This window comes from Salvelinus sp. IW2-2015, linkage group LG9 (assembly GCF_002910315.2).
Source record: "Salvelinus sp. IW2-2015 linkage group LG9, ASM291031v2, whole genome shotgun sequence".
NCBI lineage: Eukaryota > Metazoa > Chordata > Actinopteri > Salmoniformes > Salmonidae > Salvelinus > Salvelinus sp. IW2-2015.
Genome location: NC_036849.1, coordinates 14,218,651 through 14,240,480, shown reverse-complemented (window position 1 = coordinate 14,240,480; position 21,830 = coordinate 14,218,651). Strand labels below are relative to the sequence as shown.

Below are 21,830 nucleotides of genomic sequence, written 5' to 3'. Positions count from 1 at the left end.
GATGGTGACAGCATCATGCTGTGGGGATGTTTTTTTACCGGCAGGGACTGGGAAACTGGTCAGAATTGAAGGAATGATGGATGGCGCTAAATACAGTCTTCCAGAGATTTGAGACTGGGACGGGGTTCATCTTCCAGCAGGACAATGACCCTAAGCATACTGTTAAAGCAACACTCGAGTTGTTTAAGGGAAACAAAGCCCAGACCCTCAATCCAATTGAAATCTGTGGTATGACTTAAAGATAGCTGTACACCAGCGGAACCCATCCAACTTGAAGGAGCTGGAGCAAGTTTTGCCTTGAAGAATGGGCAAAAATCCCAGTGGCTAGATGTGCCAAGCTTATAGAGACATACCCCAAGAGACTTGCAGCTGTAATTGCTGCAATTGCTGGCTCTACAAAGTATTGACTTTGGGGGGGTGAATAGTTATGCACGCTCAAGTAATATTTTTTGTGTATCTTATTTCTTGTTTGTTTCACGATAAAAAATAATTAGCATCTTCAAAGTGGTAGGCATGTTGTGTAAATCAAATAATACAAACCCCCCAAAATCTATTTTAATTCCAGGTTTTAAGACAACAAAATAGGAAAAATGCCAAGGGGGTGAATACTTTCGCATGACACTGTTTGTAAATGTGCTTATTTTTGGCATTTTTTATTATACATTTGCAAACATTTCTAAAAACCTGTTTTTGCTTTGTCATAATGGGGTATTGTGTGTGTATATTGAGGAGGATTTATTTTTTTCATCCATTTTAGAATAGGGCTGTAACGTAACAGAATGTGGAAAAAGTCAAGGGGTCTGAATACTTTCCGAATGCACTGCAGACTCAGAATTACCTTTATTTGCTAAATACATTTACATGTACCCTGAATTGACCAGGTAAAATGGTGCTGACAGCAATAGACAAAATATACAGACAGAATATAGACAGACAAAAATACACAATTACGTGAAAATATAGGATTATTAATGGATAAAATGCATTGGAGCCCTCAACCTGTGCAGTACTGACCTCCAAGGCTTCAGTCATGATGCAGCCCATGACAGCACACACTCTCAAGGTGCCCTCCATGTCCAGCTTACGCAGAGAAGACTTAAGCTGGTCGATGGGGACCAACCAGGCTCCGATCGCCGGTGTCGCTGTGCTCAGGAGATTCAGCTGCCTGGAGATGGCCTGGGAGGGGGAGCGAACGTTGGTTGGGGCAGCGAAGCTGAACCAGATCTCCTTGATGGTGAGCTTCATGCTGCTGGAGTCAGGGGGCGGGGGCATGGGGGGGAGGTCCTTCTTCAGGTCGTCAGACTCCACCCCTTCATCCTGCAAGAGCAATCGACACCACACAGAGGCCAATGAGAGGGGAGCAAGAGAGAGAAGCAAGTCTATATTTTGTCTGAACGCTTTCCGTTACTGAAATGAGGTTGGATCAAGTACAACAGTTGAAAGTGATGAGTTACCTGATCGTCAGAGTCTGCGTTTCCGTTGGCATCAGAGTTGGGGCTTGTGGCGTCGTTAGGCAGGTTGTCATCAGATACATCAGTGCTGTAGCCGCTGCCCGTCTGAGAGCCTGATGAGCCATTGGATTTGAACATGCCAGTGTTCACGCCAGTACCCGACTGCCCCATCATGCCAAACGCACTGTACAGCACTGCACCCGACTGACGTCCGCCTGCACATATCCACACACAATCAGGCAAAAGTGTTACAGGGTTGGGGTTAATAACATCAATTCAAACAATTCAACTTTAATTCAGTCAATTCAAAGTTCATCTAAATGTGTATATACAGTGCATATGCATATCTTTCGTAATGACAAATTACCTTTGACGGTGAGGTTCTCGATTCCGCACTCAAACATGATCCAGCCCCACTTCTCCAGGGAGGCGGCGGTGCGGACCAGGTCTGCAGCCGCATAGTTCTCAGTCTCGTCCACAAGGGCAAACTCATCTATTTCCTCCAGACTGAACAGTACTTTGGACTTCTCAAAAGGGATGGCCGTGATGGCACATGTCCCTATGTCTTAACCACATGACAGGAAAAATGAGTAAATTTGAAAGTTTTGCTTCACAACTGGCTAACACATAATATTATATTAGGGCAGAAGTCTCTAACTCCAGTCATAGACAGCCTGCTGGGTGTGCAGGCTGGTGTTTCAAAAAACACATTGTAGAGCAGTCAATAAAAAAAGAGCATATTCCCACCTTTGGAATCCAGGCCTCGTAGCTGGCAGTGGATGCGGTGGATGTTAAGCTTGGCAGCGATCTCTTTGCCCTTCTCAATGCCGGCGTTGGAGCGCAGTGAGCCTGAAGACTGTGGCTGCATCTTGGTGGCCGAGGCGTACTTCTCCAAGTTTACGGAGGGACGGCCGTGCTCTGCAGTGTTGGGTGTCTCCTCCACTATGCCCCTGTGGAGACAGACAAGAGGGTACGCACAGGGTGTAACTGTGTGTGTGTGCGTCTGTCTTAAGGAGACAGGTGCAGGCTGGTGGAAATGAGGTTACCTGTTCATGCGAAACTGTGTGACGATCCTGTCGAAGCAGAGAGCAACCAGAGAGACGTGTGTGATGTGGCTCTTACTGGAGCTGAAGGGAGAACATTCTTCTATAGAGGCCTGGAGCAGACACAGGTTCACCTGTACAGCCAGAGAGAAAGATTTTTGGGACATTAGAGATGCAACTCTAGGAATCAGCATTGAACTACAGTCGACTCCGGCTAATTTCACTTCAAATTTGTTTAAATTCTGTTTAAGTCCAATACAATTTTCCTGGCACAATTCCATGGCACAATTCCTACCTTAGGGATTGACACGTTAGCTTGAAGGCCCTTGATCTTCACATTGTCTGGTTTGACCTTCAGGTCCGTTTGACCATGTGGCATGTTGAGGGAGCCTGTGGTACCCTCCGTCTTGGACAGCTTGTGCTCCTGCTTGGCTGAGCTCTATAATGGGGGAAACATTTCAAAACAAGACAATCTTAGGGTAAATGTAAAATTGCACTCTATTCCCTTTATGGGTCTTTCTATAAACTACGGTCCAGTGAGGAATTCCTACGCTGGACAACTTGTAACTGCTGTTAAGTTATTGATAATAATAAGTACATTTTTTTCATGTCACTAAATTAAGGTAAGATGGGATCATAGCTATATTCAATAAAATTCACGAGTTGATTTAAAATGTTGACCCTTTATCATGTTTGGTGACTTGATGGATTTGTCCAAAATCATGTGACATAAAACATACCTTTTCTGTCCTCGCATTTATGGCAGCAAAAGTTGTCATTATATCATATATTAAGCATTATTCAGTTAAATTAGACATTTTACTTGAACACTGTAAGAATCTTGGATCTAGCTGTCGTACAGTTTTTTGTATAGAGATCTCAGAACTGCAGTGTAACTACGTAAAATTCCGTAACATTTCATGTCTCCGTATGTTACGGGGTGAATGCCCAAATCCAAAATAATAAATGCAATTGCAAAACCTTGAAACCTAAATCAATACTGTCATTAATGTGGTTCTTCAATAATTATGCATAATACTTGTTGGATGCGCATTTGGTGTCCAGCTGATTAGTCACGCCATGATATATTCACATATCTGATCCAGGAAGGAATTTTCAGAAGAACAGTTAAGTGACGAACAGCTGTTGTGATAGAGCATGTGACGCAACAACAGCCCAAGTGCTGGAAAAAAGGTGTTTGCAAAAAATATCCAGAATATTTTGGTGTCTGGTTTGTTATGCTGGTGAAGAAAGTTGTGCCTGGATCCACGTTGGATCTAATATCCCTACCGAATTGATATTGATCATCTGTTGTTGTCTGCTTGATTTACAGCAGGGTCTCGTTAGATCTAACAGAGAAAGTATCAAGGTAATGTGTTCATGTTTTCTGTGCCTCGGATTGGACACAGAGTCTACTGTGTGCAATTGCGTAGGATAGACTATTGCGCAACACAACACAACAACAACATGACAACAAATGACATAGTCTAGTGGGCTTCTTCACAACATGATCTGGTAATGAAATAACATGACAAATACATTTTGTTTTCCATGTTACACCTGCAATTTTAAACAATACAAGCTTGAATTTGGAGCTCAGAAATTCAAGTATTGGAATAGGCCTACCAAGATTATCAGTAATTTCCTCACTTTGGTCCCCGAAAAGTTCTTATAATTATTGTAGCCAATTTGTAAGTTCTCCTGCTCACTTACATGCTGACCACACCGCTCGCGCGCGTCAACAAGCATCTGCTTAACCCACTGCAAGTCCCGCCTCTTCCATCTTCTCATTGGTTTTTAGGAGCATATACCCACGTGGGTGATTGAAACTGAGGTCCACACTCCAGTCCAGTTGGTGGTGGTTATGCACCTTTAAGTTGGTTGCCAACTGCCATAAAGTCCAAAGAAGAGGGGTGAGTCGGTTGAGTCACTGACGTGATCTTCCTGTCTGGGTTGGCGCCCCCCCTTGGGTTGTGCCGTGGCGGAGATCTTTGTGGGCTATACTCGGCCTTGTCTCAGGATGGTAAGTTGGTGGTTGAAGATATCCCTCTAGTGGTGTGTGGGCTGTGCTTTGGCAAAGTGGGTGGGGTTATATCCCACCTGTTTGGCCCTGTCCGGGGGTATCATCGGATGGGGCCACAGTGTCTCCTGACCCCTCCTGTCTCAGCCTCCAGTATTTATGCTGCAGTAGTTTATGTGTCGGGGGGCTAGGGTCAGTTTGTTATATCTGGAGTACTTCTCCTGTCTTATCCGGTGTCCTGTGTGAATTTAAGTATGCTCTCTCTAATTCTCTCTTTCTTTCTCTCTCTCGGAGGACCTGAGCCCTAGGACCATGCCTCAGGACTACCTGGCATGATGACTCCATGCTGTCCCCAGTCCACCGTTTACTCCGGAGTTTACTCCGGAGGTGCTGACTTGCTGCACCCTCGACAACTACTGTGATTATTATTATTTGACCATGCTGGTCATTTATGAACATTTGAACATCTTGGCCATGTTCTGTTATAATCTCCACCCGGCACAGCCAGAAGAGGACTGGCCACCCCTCATAGCCTGGTTCCTCTCTAGGTTTCTTCCTAGGTTTTGGCATTTCTAGGGAGTTTTTCCTAGCCACTGTGCTTCTACACCTGCATTGCTTGCTGTTTGGGGTTTTAGGATGGGTTTCTGTACAGCACTTTGAGATATCAGCTGATGTAAGAAGGGCTATATAAATAAATTTGATTTGAAGAAGAAAAAGCCTGAAGGAGGAGAGATTACTAGAAACAAACTCGGTTTACCCTTTTATTTGTGGATTAATTGTCGGAGTAGAGGACCTTGTGCATTTCAGGTAAAATAACAACCCAATGTTTATATCCCAGGACAAATTAGCTAGCAACAGCAAGCTAGCTAGCTAAATTGCCATAAATGTTTAATGCTTTTCGACATCTAGTGTGGGTGGACAAAATCAACATGTTACAATTATCTGTGATTTCATTATTGATCAGTGTTGCTCTACTCTGTTGCAGTAAAACCACGTGTTGTGCTAAAACCACGTGCTGTTTTTATGAGGATGGAAACATCTAATGCTGGCTTCAACTTGGTTTTCCATACAAATCCTTCCATTAAAAAAGGAACTTTGCTTTTGGTCCCTTTCTCATAAATACATAAATTTCTCTTATAAATACAGCAATGGTGAGATTCAAATGGTGAGATTAATGCTACCGCTATTCATGACTTTATTATGTGTGCCTACACCAGCCAGCCATGCATGTCCACATTATTGTAAATCAAATCATATTTTAGGTGTAATAATAATTAGAATATCAATGTATTGGCAAGGCCTAACAAATACATTATTCTTAGTGGTAATGGCCTACTTTTTTGGACACTTTTTGCATGCTTTGTGCCAACATCTGCCAGGGATGCTGGCCCATGTTGACTCCAATGCTCCCACAGTTGTGTCAAGTTGTCTGGATGTCCTTTCGGTGGTGGACCATTCTTGATACACACGGGAAACTGTTGAGCGTGGAAAACCCCAGCAGCGCTGCAGTTCTTGACACACTCAAACCGGTGCGCCTGGCACCTACTACCTTGTTCCAGTGTTGTAGAGTCCAGTCTGGAGACCACATATTGGGTGTTGCTATTCTGGGATCCGCTTTTATTAAATAGTGGCCAGTCAAAACTCAGTTTACGCGCGACTTTGCTTATAAGAACATGTTTCACTAGACTCTGTAGGCTATGGGCTCTCCAACCATGTTCCAGGTGTCTTGGGCCTATAGGATATGTTGGAAGTTATTTGGCCATTTCAGTTGTAATACAAACCTTAGCAAAACATATAGGCCTATGGGCTAGGTCATATGATACACACAAATATGATTTGAAAGTCGCAAAAAAATTCACAGGTTATAATATTCTCACCATTCAGACTATTCTCAATCTAATCTTGTCTTTATATATACTAAACAATATGTGTGAAATTAGTTCTGATTTAGAATGGGCCATTATCATGCACCAGTCAGGAGACAGGAACAGGGTAAAAAAAAAGAAAAAAGACATGACATGTATGCACTTGAATAGCAAATGGAGGATGCTTTTCCCACGGTTAATTTTCATGCCACTTCGGTTGTAAAGCAAAGCAATGTGCTTAATAATAGAAGGTTGAGAAATAAATATAGTAGGCCTCTCCCAGTGGTCACCAACCTTTTCTAAGTCAAGATCACTTTCGCAGTCAAAAAGCAAGCTGAGATCTACCGTTCTGATTTTTTTTTAAACACGTAACATTTTTTTAAAAACGTAACATTAAGCTAATAAAAACAGCTCTGTAAGTATGGGGTTTGAGCAGTAGGCCTAATACATTATCACAGCATATTGGCTATATGCCTGGCCTGGTAATTGTTATTCTCAAACCATATTATATTTCAAAACTAAAGCTTTGATTACAAAATAGATCAGTTGGTGTAGCACTTGCTAGGCACAGCTGAACAATTTTTTTAATCATTTGCAAATAATTCGCTTTTTTACACTAGGTCAAATCATGACGTCAGTGTTCTTCAGATCGGAAAGTCGGCGGTCTAGAAAGATGCCATAGTTTCTGACTTGGAATTCCGAGTTGGATGACCGTTCAAAACTAATGACCATCAGAGGCATCTGAGCACAGTTTTGAAGAAGCCTAGTTACCGTGACTGAACATTCACATGGAATTTGGCTGTGGTCATGACGCCTGACTGCCGGTAATACGGTCACCATAACAGCACTATGCATCTTAAGTTTTGCCAATTCACCATCTGAATGGCACACATACACAACCCATGTCTCAATTGTCTCAATGCTCAAAAATCCTTCTTTAACCTGAACCTGTTTCCTCCCCTTCATCTACACTGATTGAAGTGGATTTGACAAGTGACATCAATAAGGGATCGTAATGTAGCTTTCACCTGGAGTCACCTGGTCACAGTCTGTTATGGAAAGAGCGGTGTCCTTAATGTTTTGTACACTCAGTGTAAATTGTAATTATTGAGGTCCTTGAAAATGTAAATGAAGTACTTGAAAAAGTCCCCGAATGTCCTTGGCCAATGTTGTTGTATAGGTGGAGTTATGGGTCAATTTGTATATATTCACTTTTATTCCTCTAAGTACACATGTGGAAGTGCATGAAAATCTTTTTTATTTTTGTTTCAAAACATTTAGAAATGAAGATCCCAATGTCACATATTGGCACCATTATTTATAGAAAGACCCTTATAGTGCCCTACTTTAAGCGAGATTTATTCCTTGGTGAGGTTTACTTACGGATTCAGTCACAGTGGACTTGCTGATCTGATAGGCTTCGTTTAGGACCATCCCATGCAGGTCATCCAGAATGGCTGCAGGGTGACGTATACTGACGTAGTGGACCATAGACTCAATGTATCTGTAATAACACCTCATACATTGTCAATGACATTAGCAATATATATTCCTGTAATATGACAAGGAGAGTTGTTAGGCACAGCTGCTGTGGGGAGACACTGATTGCAGATGGAAAGGCAATATGTTAAGAATTTTCTATGATGAGCTGGTCTATAAGATTACCTATAACAGTATTTTTACACAAGCCTTTGGTGGCTATAGCATACTAGAACTTAATATAAACCCAGTTGATGTTACCTGTCCAGAGTTTCAGCCACTAGAGGGGTGAGCACCACATTGATTGCCCCTTTCACTTCCACGATGGCGGTGGTTCTGGTCTGGGAAAGGGGCTGCTCCAAGGTCCAGTCCTCAGTGGTGGTGTCATCTGTGTTCTCCATCGCCTTCTTATCCAGAGGAGTATACGGTTGGCTATAGTCACATAGAGAGAGATGCAGTTACAGATCTGTGTGTGAGAAACACACAGAGCAGACCATAGAGATCCTATTAAATTACTTCTATATGTAATTATATGGAGCAGACATACATACACTGAGTGTACAACAACATAAGGAACACTTTCCTAATATTGAGTTGCACCCCCTTTAGCCCTCAGAACAGCCTCAATTCATCGGGGCATGAACTCTACAATGTGTTGAAAGCGTTTAATAGGGATGCTGACCCATGTTGACTCCAATGCCTCCCACAGCTGTGTCAAGTTGGCTGGATGTCCTTTGGGTGGTGGACAATTCTTGATACACATGGGAAACTGTTGAGCGTGAAAAACCCATCAGTGTTGCAGTTCTTGACACACTCAAACCGGTGCGCCTGGCACCTACTACCTTGTTCCAGTGTTGTCGAGTCCAGTTTGGAGACCACATATTGAGTGTCTCAGTCTTGTCTCGGTCTTGTCTCGGTGTCGGATACATTTTCACTTCCCAGGACCAGCCGAGACCAGCGGAATAAAACTCATAATCATCATCTTCCATTCAGTCAGTGCATAAAAGCGTTTCGCTAGGCCAAATATAATACATAATCTCCTTTCTTGAAACATTAATATCTTATCACCTATTGAAACCTGTGATTCCTACTTTACTCGTAACATTACTGTCATTGAAAAATATCCTCAAACTTGGTCCGAATTTCCTTGACTCGCTGGTAGGGAAGTGTCGGGAAATTGTTGGAAAGTTGCATGCTCACTATTAGTAAGGGGAGACAGGGGGAAATTATAACAGTCTTTATATCTATAATAATGTTGCACAGTGGCAAACCTATTGGATCTAGGCCTTCAGTGTGTGACATACTTGTGATGCTGAAAGGGCAGCAATCGTAATACCAGCACACATGTAAGAGAGTGCACTTTTTGTAAAACACAAAGTGTCAGTGGTGTAGTGGAGGCTATATATGCCTATATAGGCCTTATAGACACTTTGTTTTTCAGTGGGCATTGTGTATACTCACTTCTTAATCCCTACTGTTGCATATCAAAGTAGTGTAGTGGAGGTATACGACTTATTAATTATGTACAGTCGTGGCCAAAAGTTTTGAGAATGACACAAATATTAATTTTAACAGTCTGCTGCCTCAGTTTGTATACCTGCAAAATCATTGCTTTGCACAAAAAGGGCTTCACAGGCAAGGATATTGCTGCCAGTAAGATTGCACCTAAATCAACCATTTATCAGATCCTCAAGAACTTCAAGGAGAGCGGTTCAATTGTTGTGAAGAAGGCTTGCTCAGGAATGGCAGCAGGCAGGTGTGAGTGCATCTGCACGCACAGTGAGGTGAAGACTTTTGGAGGATGGCCTGGTGTTAAGAAGGGCAGCAAAGAAGCTACTTCTCTCCAGGAAAAACATCAGGGACAGACTGATATTCTTCAAAAGGTACAGGGATTGGACTGCTGAGGACTGGGGTAAAGTCATTTTCTCAGATGAATCCCCTTTCTGATTGTTTGGGGCATCCGGAAAAAAGCTTGTCCGGAGAAGACAAGATGAGCGCTACCATCAGTCCGGTGTCATGCCAACAGTAAAGCATCCTAAGACCATTCATGTGTGGGGTTGCTTCTCAGCCAAGGGAGTGGGCTCACTCACAATTTTGCCTAAGAACACAGCCATGAATAAAGAATGGTACCAACACATCCTCCGAGAGCAACTTCTCCCAACCATCCAGGAACAGTTTGGTGACGAACAATGCCTTTTCCAGCATGATGTAGCACCTTGCCAAAAGTGATAACTAAGTGGCTCGGGGAACAAAACATCGATATTTTGGGTCCATGGCCAGGAAACTCCCCAGACCTTAATCGCATTGAGAACTTGTGGTCAATCCTCAAGAGGCGGGTGGACAAACAAAAACCCACAAATTCTGACAAACTCCAAGCATTGATTATGCAAGAATGGGCTGCCATCAGTCAGGATGTGGCACAGAAGTTAATTGACAGCATGCCAGGACGGATTGCAGAGGTCTTGAAAAAGAAGGGTCAACACTGCAAATATTGACTCTTTGCATCAATTTCATGTAATTGTCAATAAAAGCCTTTGACACTTATGAAATGGTTGTAATTATACTTCAGTATTCCATAGTAACATCTGACAAAAATATCTGAAGACACTGAGGCAGCAGACTGTGAAAATGAATATTTGTGTCATTCTCAAAACATTTGGCCACGACTGTAGTATAATAGTGAAATCATGCACAAAGTAGCCTACACAATCACAAAGCGGGCAGCACACATAGCCTAGTTTCAATGGAATATCATCTGCAGGCAGGAAGAGCGTGCAACTCTCAACTGGTTGTCGCATTGAGCAGCTCACAGAAGAATGACATCAGTAACTCATGATATCTACCAGTAATGCCAACTAAGACAACAATGGGTAGGCAAACCAGGTATTGAAAAAGTTGTTCCATGGTCTTGGTTAGATGCGCAATTCAGTCATCATGCTATTTTCATGATCATTTCTAAAGGCTTAACCAAAAACCCTTCCCAGTTAAAAGTTCACTGCAATGTAGGCCTACCTGACATAATTATATAATGCTGAGTTGTATCAATGGGGAGGGCATTTGTTTTGCTCAATTGAATTAAAGGGCAACTACACCCTCCATAAGTATATATTTTTAAATGTTCCCAGACTTGGGAAGCATTGTTGTGGACTGTAACACACCGACCAGACCATGACGGACCCGCCACCTTCAATCCCGCTCCAAAGTACAGGCCTCGGTGTAACGCTCATTCCTTCGACGATAAACGCGAATCCGACCATCACCCAAGGTGAGACAAAACAGCGACTCGTCAGTGAAGAGCACTTTTTGCCAGTCCTGTCTGGTCCAGCGACGGAGGGTGTGTGCCCATAGTGTCACAGCATCTTCGGACTGAGCTTGTTGTCATTGTAGGCAATCTCGACGCTGTGCGTTACAGGGAAGACATCCTCCTCCCTCCTCCCTGCAGGCTCATCCTGACATGACCCTCCAGCATGACAATGGCACCAGGCATACTGCTCGTTCTGTGCGTGATTTCCTGCAAGACAGGAATGTCAGTGTTCTGCCATGGCCAGCGAAGAGCCCGGATCTCAATCCCATTGAGCACGTCTGGGACCTGTTGGATCAGAGGGTGAGTGCTAGGGCCATTCCCCCCCAGAAATGTCCGGGAACTTGCAGGTGCCTTGGTGGAAGAGTTGTTGCCGGTGATGTCTGGTGAGGACCTGCCTTACAACAGGCCTACAAGCCCTCAGTCCAGCCTCTCTCAGCCTATTGCGGACAGTTTGAGCACTGATGGAAGGATTGTGCGTTCCTGGTGTAACTCGGGCAGTTGTTGCTGTCCCGCAGGTGTGATGTTCGGATGTACTGTCCCTGTGCAGGTGTTGTTACACGTGGTCTGCCACTGTGAGGACGATCCGTCCTGTCTCCTTGTAGCGCTGTCTTAGGCGTCTCACAGTACGGATATTGCAATTTATTGCCCTGGACACTTTTGCAGTCCTAAGGCATGTTCCCACAGATGAGCAGGGACCCTGGGCATCTTTCTTTTGGTGTTTTTCAGAGTCAGTAGAAAGGCCTCTTTAGTGTCCGACGTTTTCATAAGTGTGACCTTAATTGCCTACCGTCTGTAAGCTGTTAGTGTCTTAACAACCGTTCCACAGGTGCATGTTCATTAATTGTTTATGGTTCATTGAACAAGACTGGGAAACAGTGTTTAAACCCTTTACAATGAAGATCTGTGAAGTTATTTGGATATTTACTAATTACCTTTCAAAGACAGGGTCCTAAAAAAGGGACGTTTCTTTTATTGCTGAGTTTACATTATTATACACAATCCATGTCTCAACTGTCTCAAGGCTTAACAATCCTTCTTTAACCGGTCTCCTCCCCTTCATCTACAGTGCATTCGGAAAGTATTCAGACCCCTTCACTTTTTCCACATTTTGTTACAATACAGCCTTATTCTAAAATGGATTCAATAGTCCCCCCTCAATCTGCACACTACCCCATAATGACAAAGTAAAAACAGGTTTAGACATTTTTGCAAATGTATAAAAAAAAAAAGATCACATTTACATACGCATTCAGACCCTTTACTCAGAACTTTCTTGAAGCACCTTTGACAGCGACTACAGACCCTTCTTGGGTAGATCCTCGCAAGCTCTGTCAGGATGTATGGGGAGCATCGCTGCACAGCTATTTTCAGGTCTCTCCAGAGATGTTCGATCAGGTTCAAGTACAGGCTCAGGCTGGGCCACTCAAGGACATTCAGAGACTTGTCCTGTCTTGGCGGTGTGCTTAGGGTCGTTGTCCCATTGGATGGTGAAAATTCGCTCCAGTCTGAGGTGTCTGGAGCAGGTTTTCATCAAGGATCTCTCTGTACTTTGCTCAGACCATCTTTCCCTCAATCCTCACTAGTCTCCCAGTCCCTGCCGCTAAAAGAAATCTCCACAGCATGATGCTGTCACCGCCAAAACGATGGTGCCTAGTTTCCTCCAGAGGTGACGCTTAGCATTCAGGCCAAAGAGTTCAATCCTGGTTTCATCAGACCAGACAATCTTGTTTCTCATGGTCTGAGAGTCTTTAGGTGCATTTTGGGAAACTCAAAGTGGGTTGTCATGTGCCTTTTATTGAGGAGTGGCCTCCGTCTGGCCAATAACTGGAGTGCTGCAGAGATAAGTGGAGTGCTGCAGAGATGGTTGTCATTCTGGAAGGTTCTCCTATCTCCACAGAGGAACTCTGGAGCTCTGTCAGAGTGACCATCAGGTTCTTGGTCACCTCCCTGACCAAGGCCCTTCTCCCCCGATTGCTCAGTTTGGCCGAGCGGACAGCTCTAGAAAGAGACTTGGTGGTTTCAAACTTCTTCCATTTAAATATGATGGAGGACACTGTGTTGTTGGGGACCTTCAATGCTGCAGAAATGTTTTGTTACAATTCCCCAGATCTGTGCCTCGTCAGAATCCCGTCTCGGGACAACCTCATGGCTTGGTTTTTGCTTTGACATTCACTGTCAACTGTGGGACCTTTATATAAACAAGTGTGTGCCTTTCCAAATCTTGTCCAATCAATTGAATTTACCACAGGTGGACTCCAATCAAGTAGTAGAAACATCCCAAGGATAATAAATGGAAACAGGATGCACCTGAGCTCCATTTCAAGTCTCATAGGAAAGGGTCTGAATAGTTTTGAAAATAAGGTATTTCCATTTTTTTTAAACCTGATTTCGCTTTGTCATTATGGGGTATTGTGTGTAGATTGATGAGGAAAAAAACATATTTTATACATTTTAGAATGAGATTGTAACGTAACAAAATGTGGAAAAAGGGAAGGGGTCTGAATACTTTCTGAATGCACTGTACACTGATTGAAGTGAATTTAACAGGTAACATCAATAATGGATCATAGCTTTCACCTGGTCAGTCTGTCATGGAAAGAGCAGGAGGTCCTAATGTTTTGTACACTCAGTGTATATGATGCACACACACACACACACACAGTCAACAAAGCCTAGCAAAATAAATTTGAAATACTTGTTTGTGTCTCCCATCAACAAAAGACCTCTGTCTAGTAGAGAGCTGGCAGAGAGGCCTTGTTTAACCACCTACAACAAGAGAAAGGGTTTAAGACCTCAGGGTACTCCACGGATGAACAGACACACAAACACACACACACTGTCTATATAGAATGTGTTTCTTACCTTAAAGCTGGGAACAGAGAGCTGGTCGAAGGAGGCAGAGCTCTCCTCACTGGTGGGCGTGTCCAGGTCCAGGGGGCGGTGTAGTGAGGACTTGGAGGTCCTCTTATTGGTGGGCTGCTTCTGAGACCAGTTAGACACCTGGGGTGTATTCAGAAGACGGTCAGAAGGTTTAAGAAGTAACGAATAGAGCTGTCATGATTCCCTATTCTCCCTGATAAACAACAATGCAGGTGTAGGTTTGCAAAACTACCAATAATTTACAAAAGTTACCCACATTTTTGGTAACTTTGCCATAGTTTACATGTTAATTACTGGTAATTCGGAATTACTTTTTAAAAATGTATTCATATAAAGTATAATTTTTTTATATACAGTTGAAGTCGGAAGTTTACATACACCTTAGCCAAATACATTTAAACTCAGTTATTTCAAGTCAATTCTAATAGACCTTTGGTCTCATATCTAGAGGTAATATTCCGGTCTGCTTTCCTATATAGGATGTCAGTTAACGGATCACCTTACTTCTATTTTAAAGCATGTGACATGCTCCTACGAATATAATAGTTAGAGATGAATTTTATTGTTCAGCTTTCTATCTTGCTCTCCTCACATCAGAAATTCCATGTGGGTCCTAGTCACACAGTTCCTAGCACTACATATTAGTATTTGTAGCATTGCTTCCACAAGCTTCCCACAATAGTTGGGTGGATTTGTCCCATTCCTCCTGACAGAGCTCTGGTGTAACTGAGTCAGGTTTGTAGGCTTCCTTGCAGTCTGCTCACATGCTTTTTCAGTTCTGCCCCAAATTTTCTATAGGATTGAGGTCAGGGCTTTGTGATGGCCACTCCAATACTCTTGACTTTGTTGTCCTTAAGCCATTTTGCCAACTTTGGAAGTATGCTTGGTGTCATTGTCCATTTGGAAGACCCATTTGTGACAAAGGCTTTAACTTCCTGACTGATGTCTTCTTGTTTCAATATAATCTACATCATTTTCCCCCCTCATGATGCCATTTATTTTGTGAAGTGCACCAGTCCCTCCCGTAGCAAAGCACCCGCACACATGATGCTGCCAGCGCCACCCCGCGTGCTTCACGGTTGGGATGGTGTTCTTCGGCTTGAAAGCCTCCCCCTTTTTCCTCCAAACATAACGATGGTCCATTATGGCCAAACAGTTCTATTTTTGTTTCATCAGACCAGAGGACATTTCTCCAAAAAGTACAATCTTTGTCCCATCTGCAGTTGCAAACCATAGTCCCTGGCTTTTTTTATGGCGGTTTTGGAGCAGTGGCTTCCTCCTTGCTGAGCTGCCTTTCAGGTTATGTCAATTTGGAATCGTTTTACTGTGCATATAGATACTTTTGTACCTGTTTCCTCCAGCATCTTCACAAGGTCCTTTGCTGTTGTTCTGGGATTGATTTGCACTTTTCACACCAAAGTACGTTCATCTCTAGGAGACAGAACGCGTCTCCTTCCTGAGCGGTACGACGGCTGTGTGGTCCCATGGTGTTTATAATTGCATACTATTGTGTGTACAGATGAACGTGGTACCTTCAGGCATTTGGAAATTGCTCCCAAGGATGAACCGGACTTGTGGAGGTCTACAATTTTTTCTGAGGTCTTGGCCGATTTCTTTTGAATTTCCCATGATGTCAAGCAAAAAGGCACTGAGTTTGAAGGTAGGCCTTGAAATACATCCACAGGTACACCTCCAATTGACTCAAATTATGTCAATTAGCCTATCAGAAGCTTCTAAAGCCATGACATCAATTTCTGGAATTTTCCAAGCTGTTTAAAGGTACAGTCAACATAGTGTATGTAAACTTCTGACTCACTGGAATTGTGATACTGTGAATTATAACTAGAATAATCTGTCTGTAAACAATTGTTGGAAAAATTACTTAGGACATCTACTTGGTGCATGACACAACTGACTTGCCAAAACTATAGTTTGTTAACAATACATTTGTGGAGTGGTTGAAAAACGAGTTTTAATGACTCCAACCTAAGTGTATGTAAACTTCCGACTTCAACTGTATGTGTCCATATTGACCATGAGTTTCTAGTGGATAGGCCATATGGTTCAATTCAACTTTACTGATATGAAAGTTAACAGTAATATACCCTCCCTTTGCAACCCTATACAGGGGTGTCAAATATATGTACAATACGTCTTAGTTTTCCTATCTTATTATAATAATAATAATAATAATAATAATAATAATAATAAGAGTTCAGGGATAAAGTATTGTGTCTCAGCCTTACCTGGTAGTGGGCCAGGTAACTCTGGTAGCAGGCCATGACGTGGGGCTGTCGTGTCACCAGGCCTGGCTCGGGGGTCTTCTCCACCTCCACTGAGCCCTCCTCCTCCAACCCCAGCGCAGAAACAAAGGAGGCCTGCGACTGGTGGCCGGGGATGGGTTGGGCTGGCAGCGGGGGCAGCATGGGGGGCATGGGTAGAGGCCTGGGCTCTGTGATGAGATCCCCGTTCAACACATAGGTGAGGGGGCCCTCCACGCTGTGGTAGATGGAGCTGCGGCTGGAATCACAACAGATTGGTTTAACTACTGCAAGCATGTGTTGTTTCCCTTAATTTTACTAGGTAAGTTGACTGAGAACACATTCTCTAAGAAAGTACGCGCTTAGGTAAGAGGGAGAAGGGTCGGGAAAGGAAGTGCAGTCATTTAGCAGCTACAGTCCCCACCTGTAGTGGTCCATGTGGTAGGGCTGCTGCTGGGGCTGATACTGCATCTGCTGCTGCTGCCTCCTCTTCTTCCTCCCAGGGTAGGTGCCTGGACCCTCATCTGCACTGCTGATGGGCTCAAAGTCCTCTGCTGCTGAAAAGTAAGCTTCGCTGTCAGCCACTGACATGCTGGAGTCTGCCGAGCGGTACTGGTGGAAGGTGCAGGAGTCTGCGGACGGCGTGAAGGGGAAGGAGCTGTAGCTCCGGCGCGGAGAGTCCAGGGCGTTCTCGTCACTACGGGAGACCTCGCTGCTGAACTGGACACCAGCGAGGGGCGGCGGAGGCTTGTCGGTGAAGACAGCTGCCGACAGGCTCTTGGTGCTTCCTAGCCGGGCAGACTGCATGGAGGACTGGCGCTTGAGGGGCGAGCGGAGAGGGGAGCGGAGGGAGGAGCGCTCCTGGGCACTGTTGGGAGAGACTGGGGAGCCCTCAGGGACATCTGTAAGAGTACTGTGTAGAGAGAAGAAGGGGTTGAGAATACTAAGATAATGCACTTTGGAATCAACAAAAAGTCAGCTTCTTCACTCTTCGTGGGCTAGTATGGGGGCTGTTGGTCAATTGTGAATATGTGTGAGCATTGTGTATGCCTGTTGCACCCCTGGAGCACTAATCTGCTACTCACTCTGCAGTGCTTTTGCCGTTCATGGGGAACATGCGTTCCTCAGTGCTGGGAGACGGGCTGTCCCTCTCCCCGGCCAGTAGGGGCAATGCTGCGCTGGAGGAACTATTTTCCTCGGAGGAGGAGGCCGAACTGTGGGAGCGCGGAGGCACCTGGAGGCTCAGGCGTTGACCCCGCATTCCGGGCTCCGGGGCCGGACTGGGGGTACAGGTGTCCTTCTTCACCTCCAAACCCTTACCTATAGGAGAGAATACACACTACTGTAGGTTACGTGTGTTCCAGAAATACAGATCAAAGCTAAAATGGAACAGACCAGCATCCTTGACATTTAATTTTTTTTGTTGCAGTGAACCCAGATATGACCTCTGCATCGGTCTACAATCCCTATCAACTATAATCCTGTACCGTTTGATAAATAAATTAAAACTCCCGTACCATCGGACAGTTTGGTTGACTCCCTGGTGACGATCCACTCTCCAGGCTGCAGCAGTGATTGGCCGTAGCAAATGTCTGACTCAGCGCTGGAGGAGAAGGCAGAGCTTGAGGGGGTCTTCTCCTCCAGATGGAAGAAGTCCAGGCCTGTGTTGGTGCCCCCGTAGAAGCGACAGCCCCCCAAGCAGCCACACTTATACCTGCTTCGCTTGTTACGCCCTGTCTCATCTGGCCACAGGAACCATAGCCTGGGAGGAAGGGAAAAAGAGAGACAGCGCACTCATGTCTCTGTGTCTGTGACTGCTGCTGGTGGTGGCAAGACCAATTTTCTCTAGGGATCCATTTCCCCCTATTTTCTTTGGGATCAATAGTGTATTCATTCCTTCCTCCATTCCTACCTCTTGGTGTGAGCGTCATGGAGCTCCAGGAACTGCCTCTGCACCTCGTACTTGGCCGGGTGGTCCGCAGCCAGTGCCACATCAGCTGTGATCAGGGCAAAGTTGACCGAACCAGCCTCCAACCAGAAGGATCTCCGCAGTACAGGGGGCTGGCCCAGCCCTAACCCCTGACCTGGAGAGGGCCCTGGTCGGACCCCGTCTGACTGGGGCTGTTGCTGCTGCTGTTCAATGTACTGGTGGATATATACGTCCTGAACCACAGCACTGATCCCTTCTCCTACCGCCTGATTGTGCAGGTTGCAGTTAGCCAGTCGGATGGCGCCGGTCTAGGTGAAGGGAAGGCAGAAATAGAGCAGTGTTTTTCAACTCCTGTCCTCAAGCAGGGCTTGACATTAACTTTTTAACTTTTTTTTTTACACTTGTCACTCTGGACAAGTAGGACAGATTTTTTTACTTGTCCAAAAGCTCAAATAAAAAAATTAAAAAATTAAAAAAAAGGCCTGTAGCACCATTTTTACATCATTTTATGATTCAAGGAACCACTTTACAAAATAAAATGTATTACTATCTTTTTTTTTGCCATAGAGAAATATACAAAAATGTAGGCTACACACTTCCTATTGGCATCTTTGCATATTCAATCCTGTCTCAAAATACAACACTGCCCCTTTAAGGCTCTCCTGGAGGATGGTTGGCCACCCTTGGTAGCCTATAAAACATTGCAACATTACAATTACAACCAAATACTTTTTACATCGTTATAAAATAATTCCCTCCAGGGCTTGAAATTAAGGGCGTCCTGTCGTTAATGATGATCAAAAATATTTATACGGTTCAAAACAGACTCTGGTACACTTCTGGGACCACAGATCCATACAAACAGTGCACATAATATATTTTTTCTTAAAGCAATGATGCTGATGCAACAGATCAGACCGTTTAGCTTAAGACGTTGATAAAGTTTTATTTCTTCATATTATAAGCTCAACAATGTGCACATGGCTGTCGGCTATACGCAAATATTCCAAAATGCAATTAGCGGGAAAACACTGTTCTCAAAAGCGCACCGCACGCATGAGTGGATCCATGTGACAGAGATGAAAATATCAGTTAGAATTAAAGAAACAGGGGAGATCTAAAGATGCATTAACTAGCATGGGTAACTAATATGACTAGGATTATTCCTTTGGCTGCTGGACAATAAAACAACAATGATTTGAAAACCAATAGAACAAGAGAAAAATGCTGGTTTCAATGTGTTTTACAGTCCCTTCAGAAAGTATTCACACCCCTTGACTTTTGTTGTTTTGTTGCGTTAGCCTAAATTAAAAATGTATTAAATTGAGATTGAATTGTTACTGACCTACACACAATATCCATAATGTCAAAGTGGAATTATGTTTTAAGACATTTTTACAAATTGATTAAAAATGAAAAGCTGAAATGTCTTGAATCAATAAGTATTCAACCCCTTTGTTATGGCAAGCCTAAATAAGTTCAGGAGTAAATATTTGATATCAAGTCACATAATAAGTTGCATGGACTCACTCTGTGTGCAATAATAGTGTTTAACCAATTGTTTTAATGACTGTCTCATCTCTGTACACCACACATACAGATAATTGTAAGGTCCCTCAGTCGAGCAGTGAATTTCAAATACAGATTTGACCACAAAAGGTTTTTCAATGCCTCACAAAGAAGGGCACCTATTAGTTTAAAAAAAGCAGATATTGAATATCCCTTTGAGTATGGTGAAGTTATTAATTCTACTTTGGATGATGTATCAATACACCCAGTCACTACAAAGATACAGACGTCCTTCCTAACTTAGTTGTGGGAGAGGAAGCAAACCACTCAGGGATTTCACCATGAGGCCAATGGTGACTTTAAAACAGTTAGACTGTGATAGAAAACTGAAGATGGATCACCAACATTGTAGTTACTCCACAATACTAACTTAACTAACTTAATTGACAGAGTAAAAAATATATAATTATCATCTCTCGATGACCGACTCGCTTCTTTGTATACATCGATGATGTCGCTCTTGCTGCTGGTGAGTCTCTGATCCACTTCTACGCAGACGACACCATTCTGTATACTTCTGGCCCTTCTTTGGACACTGTGTTAACAACCCTCCAGACGAGCTTCTCCTTCCGTGGCCTCCAACTGCTCTTAAATACAAGTAAAACTAAATGTATGCTCTTCAACCGATCGCTGCCTGCACCTGCCCGCAGGCACCTGCCCATTATGACTTAGAATATGTGGACAACTACAAATACCTAGGTGTCTGGTTAGACTGTAAACTCTCCTTCCCGACTCGCATAAAACATCTCCAATCCAAAGTTAAATCTATAATTGGCTTCCTATTTCGCAACAAAGCATCCTTCACCCATGCTGCCAAACATACCCTCGTAAAACTGACCATCTTACCGATCCTCGACTTCGGCGATGTCATTTACAAAATAGCCTCCAACACCCTACTCAACAAATTCGATGCAGTCTATCACAGTGCCATCCGTTTTGTCACCAAAGCCCCATATACTACCCACCACTGCGACCTGTACGCTCTCGTTGGCTGGCCCTCGCTTCATACTCGTCGCCAAACCCACTGGCTCCAGGTCATCTACAAGACCCTGCTAGGTAAAGTCCCGCCTTATCTCTGCTCGCTGGTCACCATAGCAGCACCCACCCGTAGCACGCGTTCCAGCAGGTATATCTCACTTGTCACCCCCAAAGCCAATTCCTCCTTTGGCCGCCTCTCCTTCCAGTTCTCTGCTGCCATTGACTGGAACGAACTACAAAAATCTCTGAAACTGGAAACACTTATCTCCCTCACTAGCTTTAAGCACCAGCTGTCAGAGCAGCTCACAGATCACTGCACCTGTACATAGCCTATAAACATCCCAAACAACTACCTCTTCCCTTACTGTATTTATTTATTTTGCTCCTTTGCACCCCAGTATTTCTACTTTGCACACTCATCTACTGTCAAATCTACCATTCCAGTGTTTTAATTGCTATATTGTATTTACTTCGCCACCATGGCCTATTTATTGCCTTTACCTCCCTTATCTCACCTCATTTGCTCACATTGTATATAGACTTATTTTTTCTACTGTATTATTGACTGTATGCTTGTTTTATTCCATGTGTAACTAACTCTGTGTTGTTATATGAGTCGAACTGCTTTGCTTTATCTTGGCCAGGGCGCAGTTGTAAATGAGAACTTGCTCTCAACTTGCCTACCTGGTTAAATAAAGGTGAAATAAAAAATGTAAAAATCTAAAGCTACATTTTCTGCCGCCTCCATGTCAGCATCGGTTTGGACAGGAGGCTGTAGCCAATATGCATATCACCTACACTTTGACATGTAAGCTTTTTTATTTATGTAGGCCTACATGAAACATTTATTTGAATATGTTGGCCTCTCTGATGTTGGCCTCTCTGATCCAATTCTGATCGGAGTAATTGTTTAATATTGTGATTTTTGGGGAATATTTTTTTACTTGTCCATTTGGACAACTTAAATCTTTATTATTTTTGTCTGACTTTTTTTTTTTTACTTGTCCCGGACATGAGGATAATCGTTAATGTTGAGTCCTGTCAAGTACC

The 21,830-nt window shown here is 43.7% G+C and overlaps 1 protein-coding gene across 18 annotated transcripts in view; it reads right to left on the bottom strand.

Moving 5' to 3' along the window:
• The window catches only part of LOC111968621 (bridge-like lipid transfer protein family member 1), a 143,185-nt gene that overhangs the window by 70,284 nt on the left and 51,071 nt on the right, over window positions 1-21,830 (bottom strand). For all 18 annotated transcript variants that reach the window (XM_023994337.2, XM_023994331.2, XM_023994323.2 and 15 more), the window contains 15 exons: window positions 18,216-18,541; window positions 17,821-18,065; window positions 17,389-17,623; window positions 16,728-17,216; window positions 16,289-16,562; window positions 14,025-14,162; window positions 13,858-13,928; window positions 8,120-8,290; window positions 7,763-7,883; window positions 2,790-2,933; window positions 2,498-2,628; window positions 2,199-2,401; window positions 1,819-2,016; window positions 1,455-1,666; window positions 1,015-1,317 (listed from right to left, as the gene is read on the bottom strand). In XM_023994337.2, coding sequence (XP_023850105.1) covers window positions 1,015-1,317; window positions 1,455-1,666; window positions 1,819-2,016; window positions 2,199-2,401; window positions 2,498-2,628; window positions 2,790-2,933; window positions 7,763-7,883; window positions 8,120-8,290; window positions 13,858-13,928; window positions 14,025-14,162; window positions 16,289-16,562; window positions 16,728-17,216; window positions 17,389-17,623; window positions 17,821-18,065; window positions 18,216-18,541 — 3,261 coding nt within the window. The remainder of the gene's footprint in view (window positions 1-1,014; window positions 1,318-1,454; window positions 1,667-1,818; window positions 2,017-2,198; window positions 2,402-2,497; window positions 2,629-2,789; window positions 2,934-7,762; window positions 7,884-8,119; window positions 8,291-13,857; window positions 13,929-14,024; window positions 14,163-16,288; window positions 16,563-16,727; window positions 17,217-17,388; window positions 17,624-17,820; window positions 18,066-18,215; window positions 18,542-21,830) is intronic.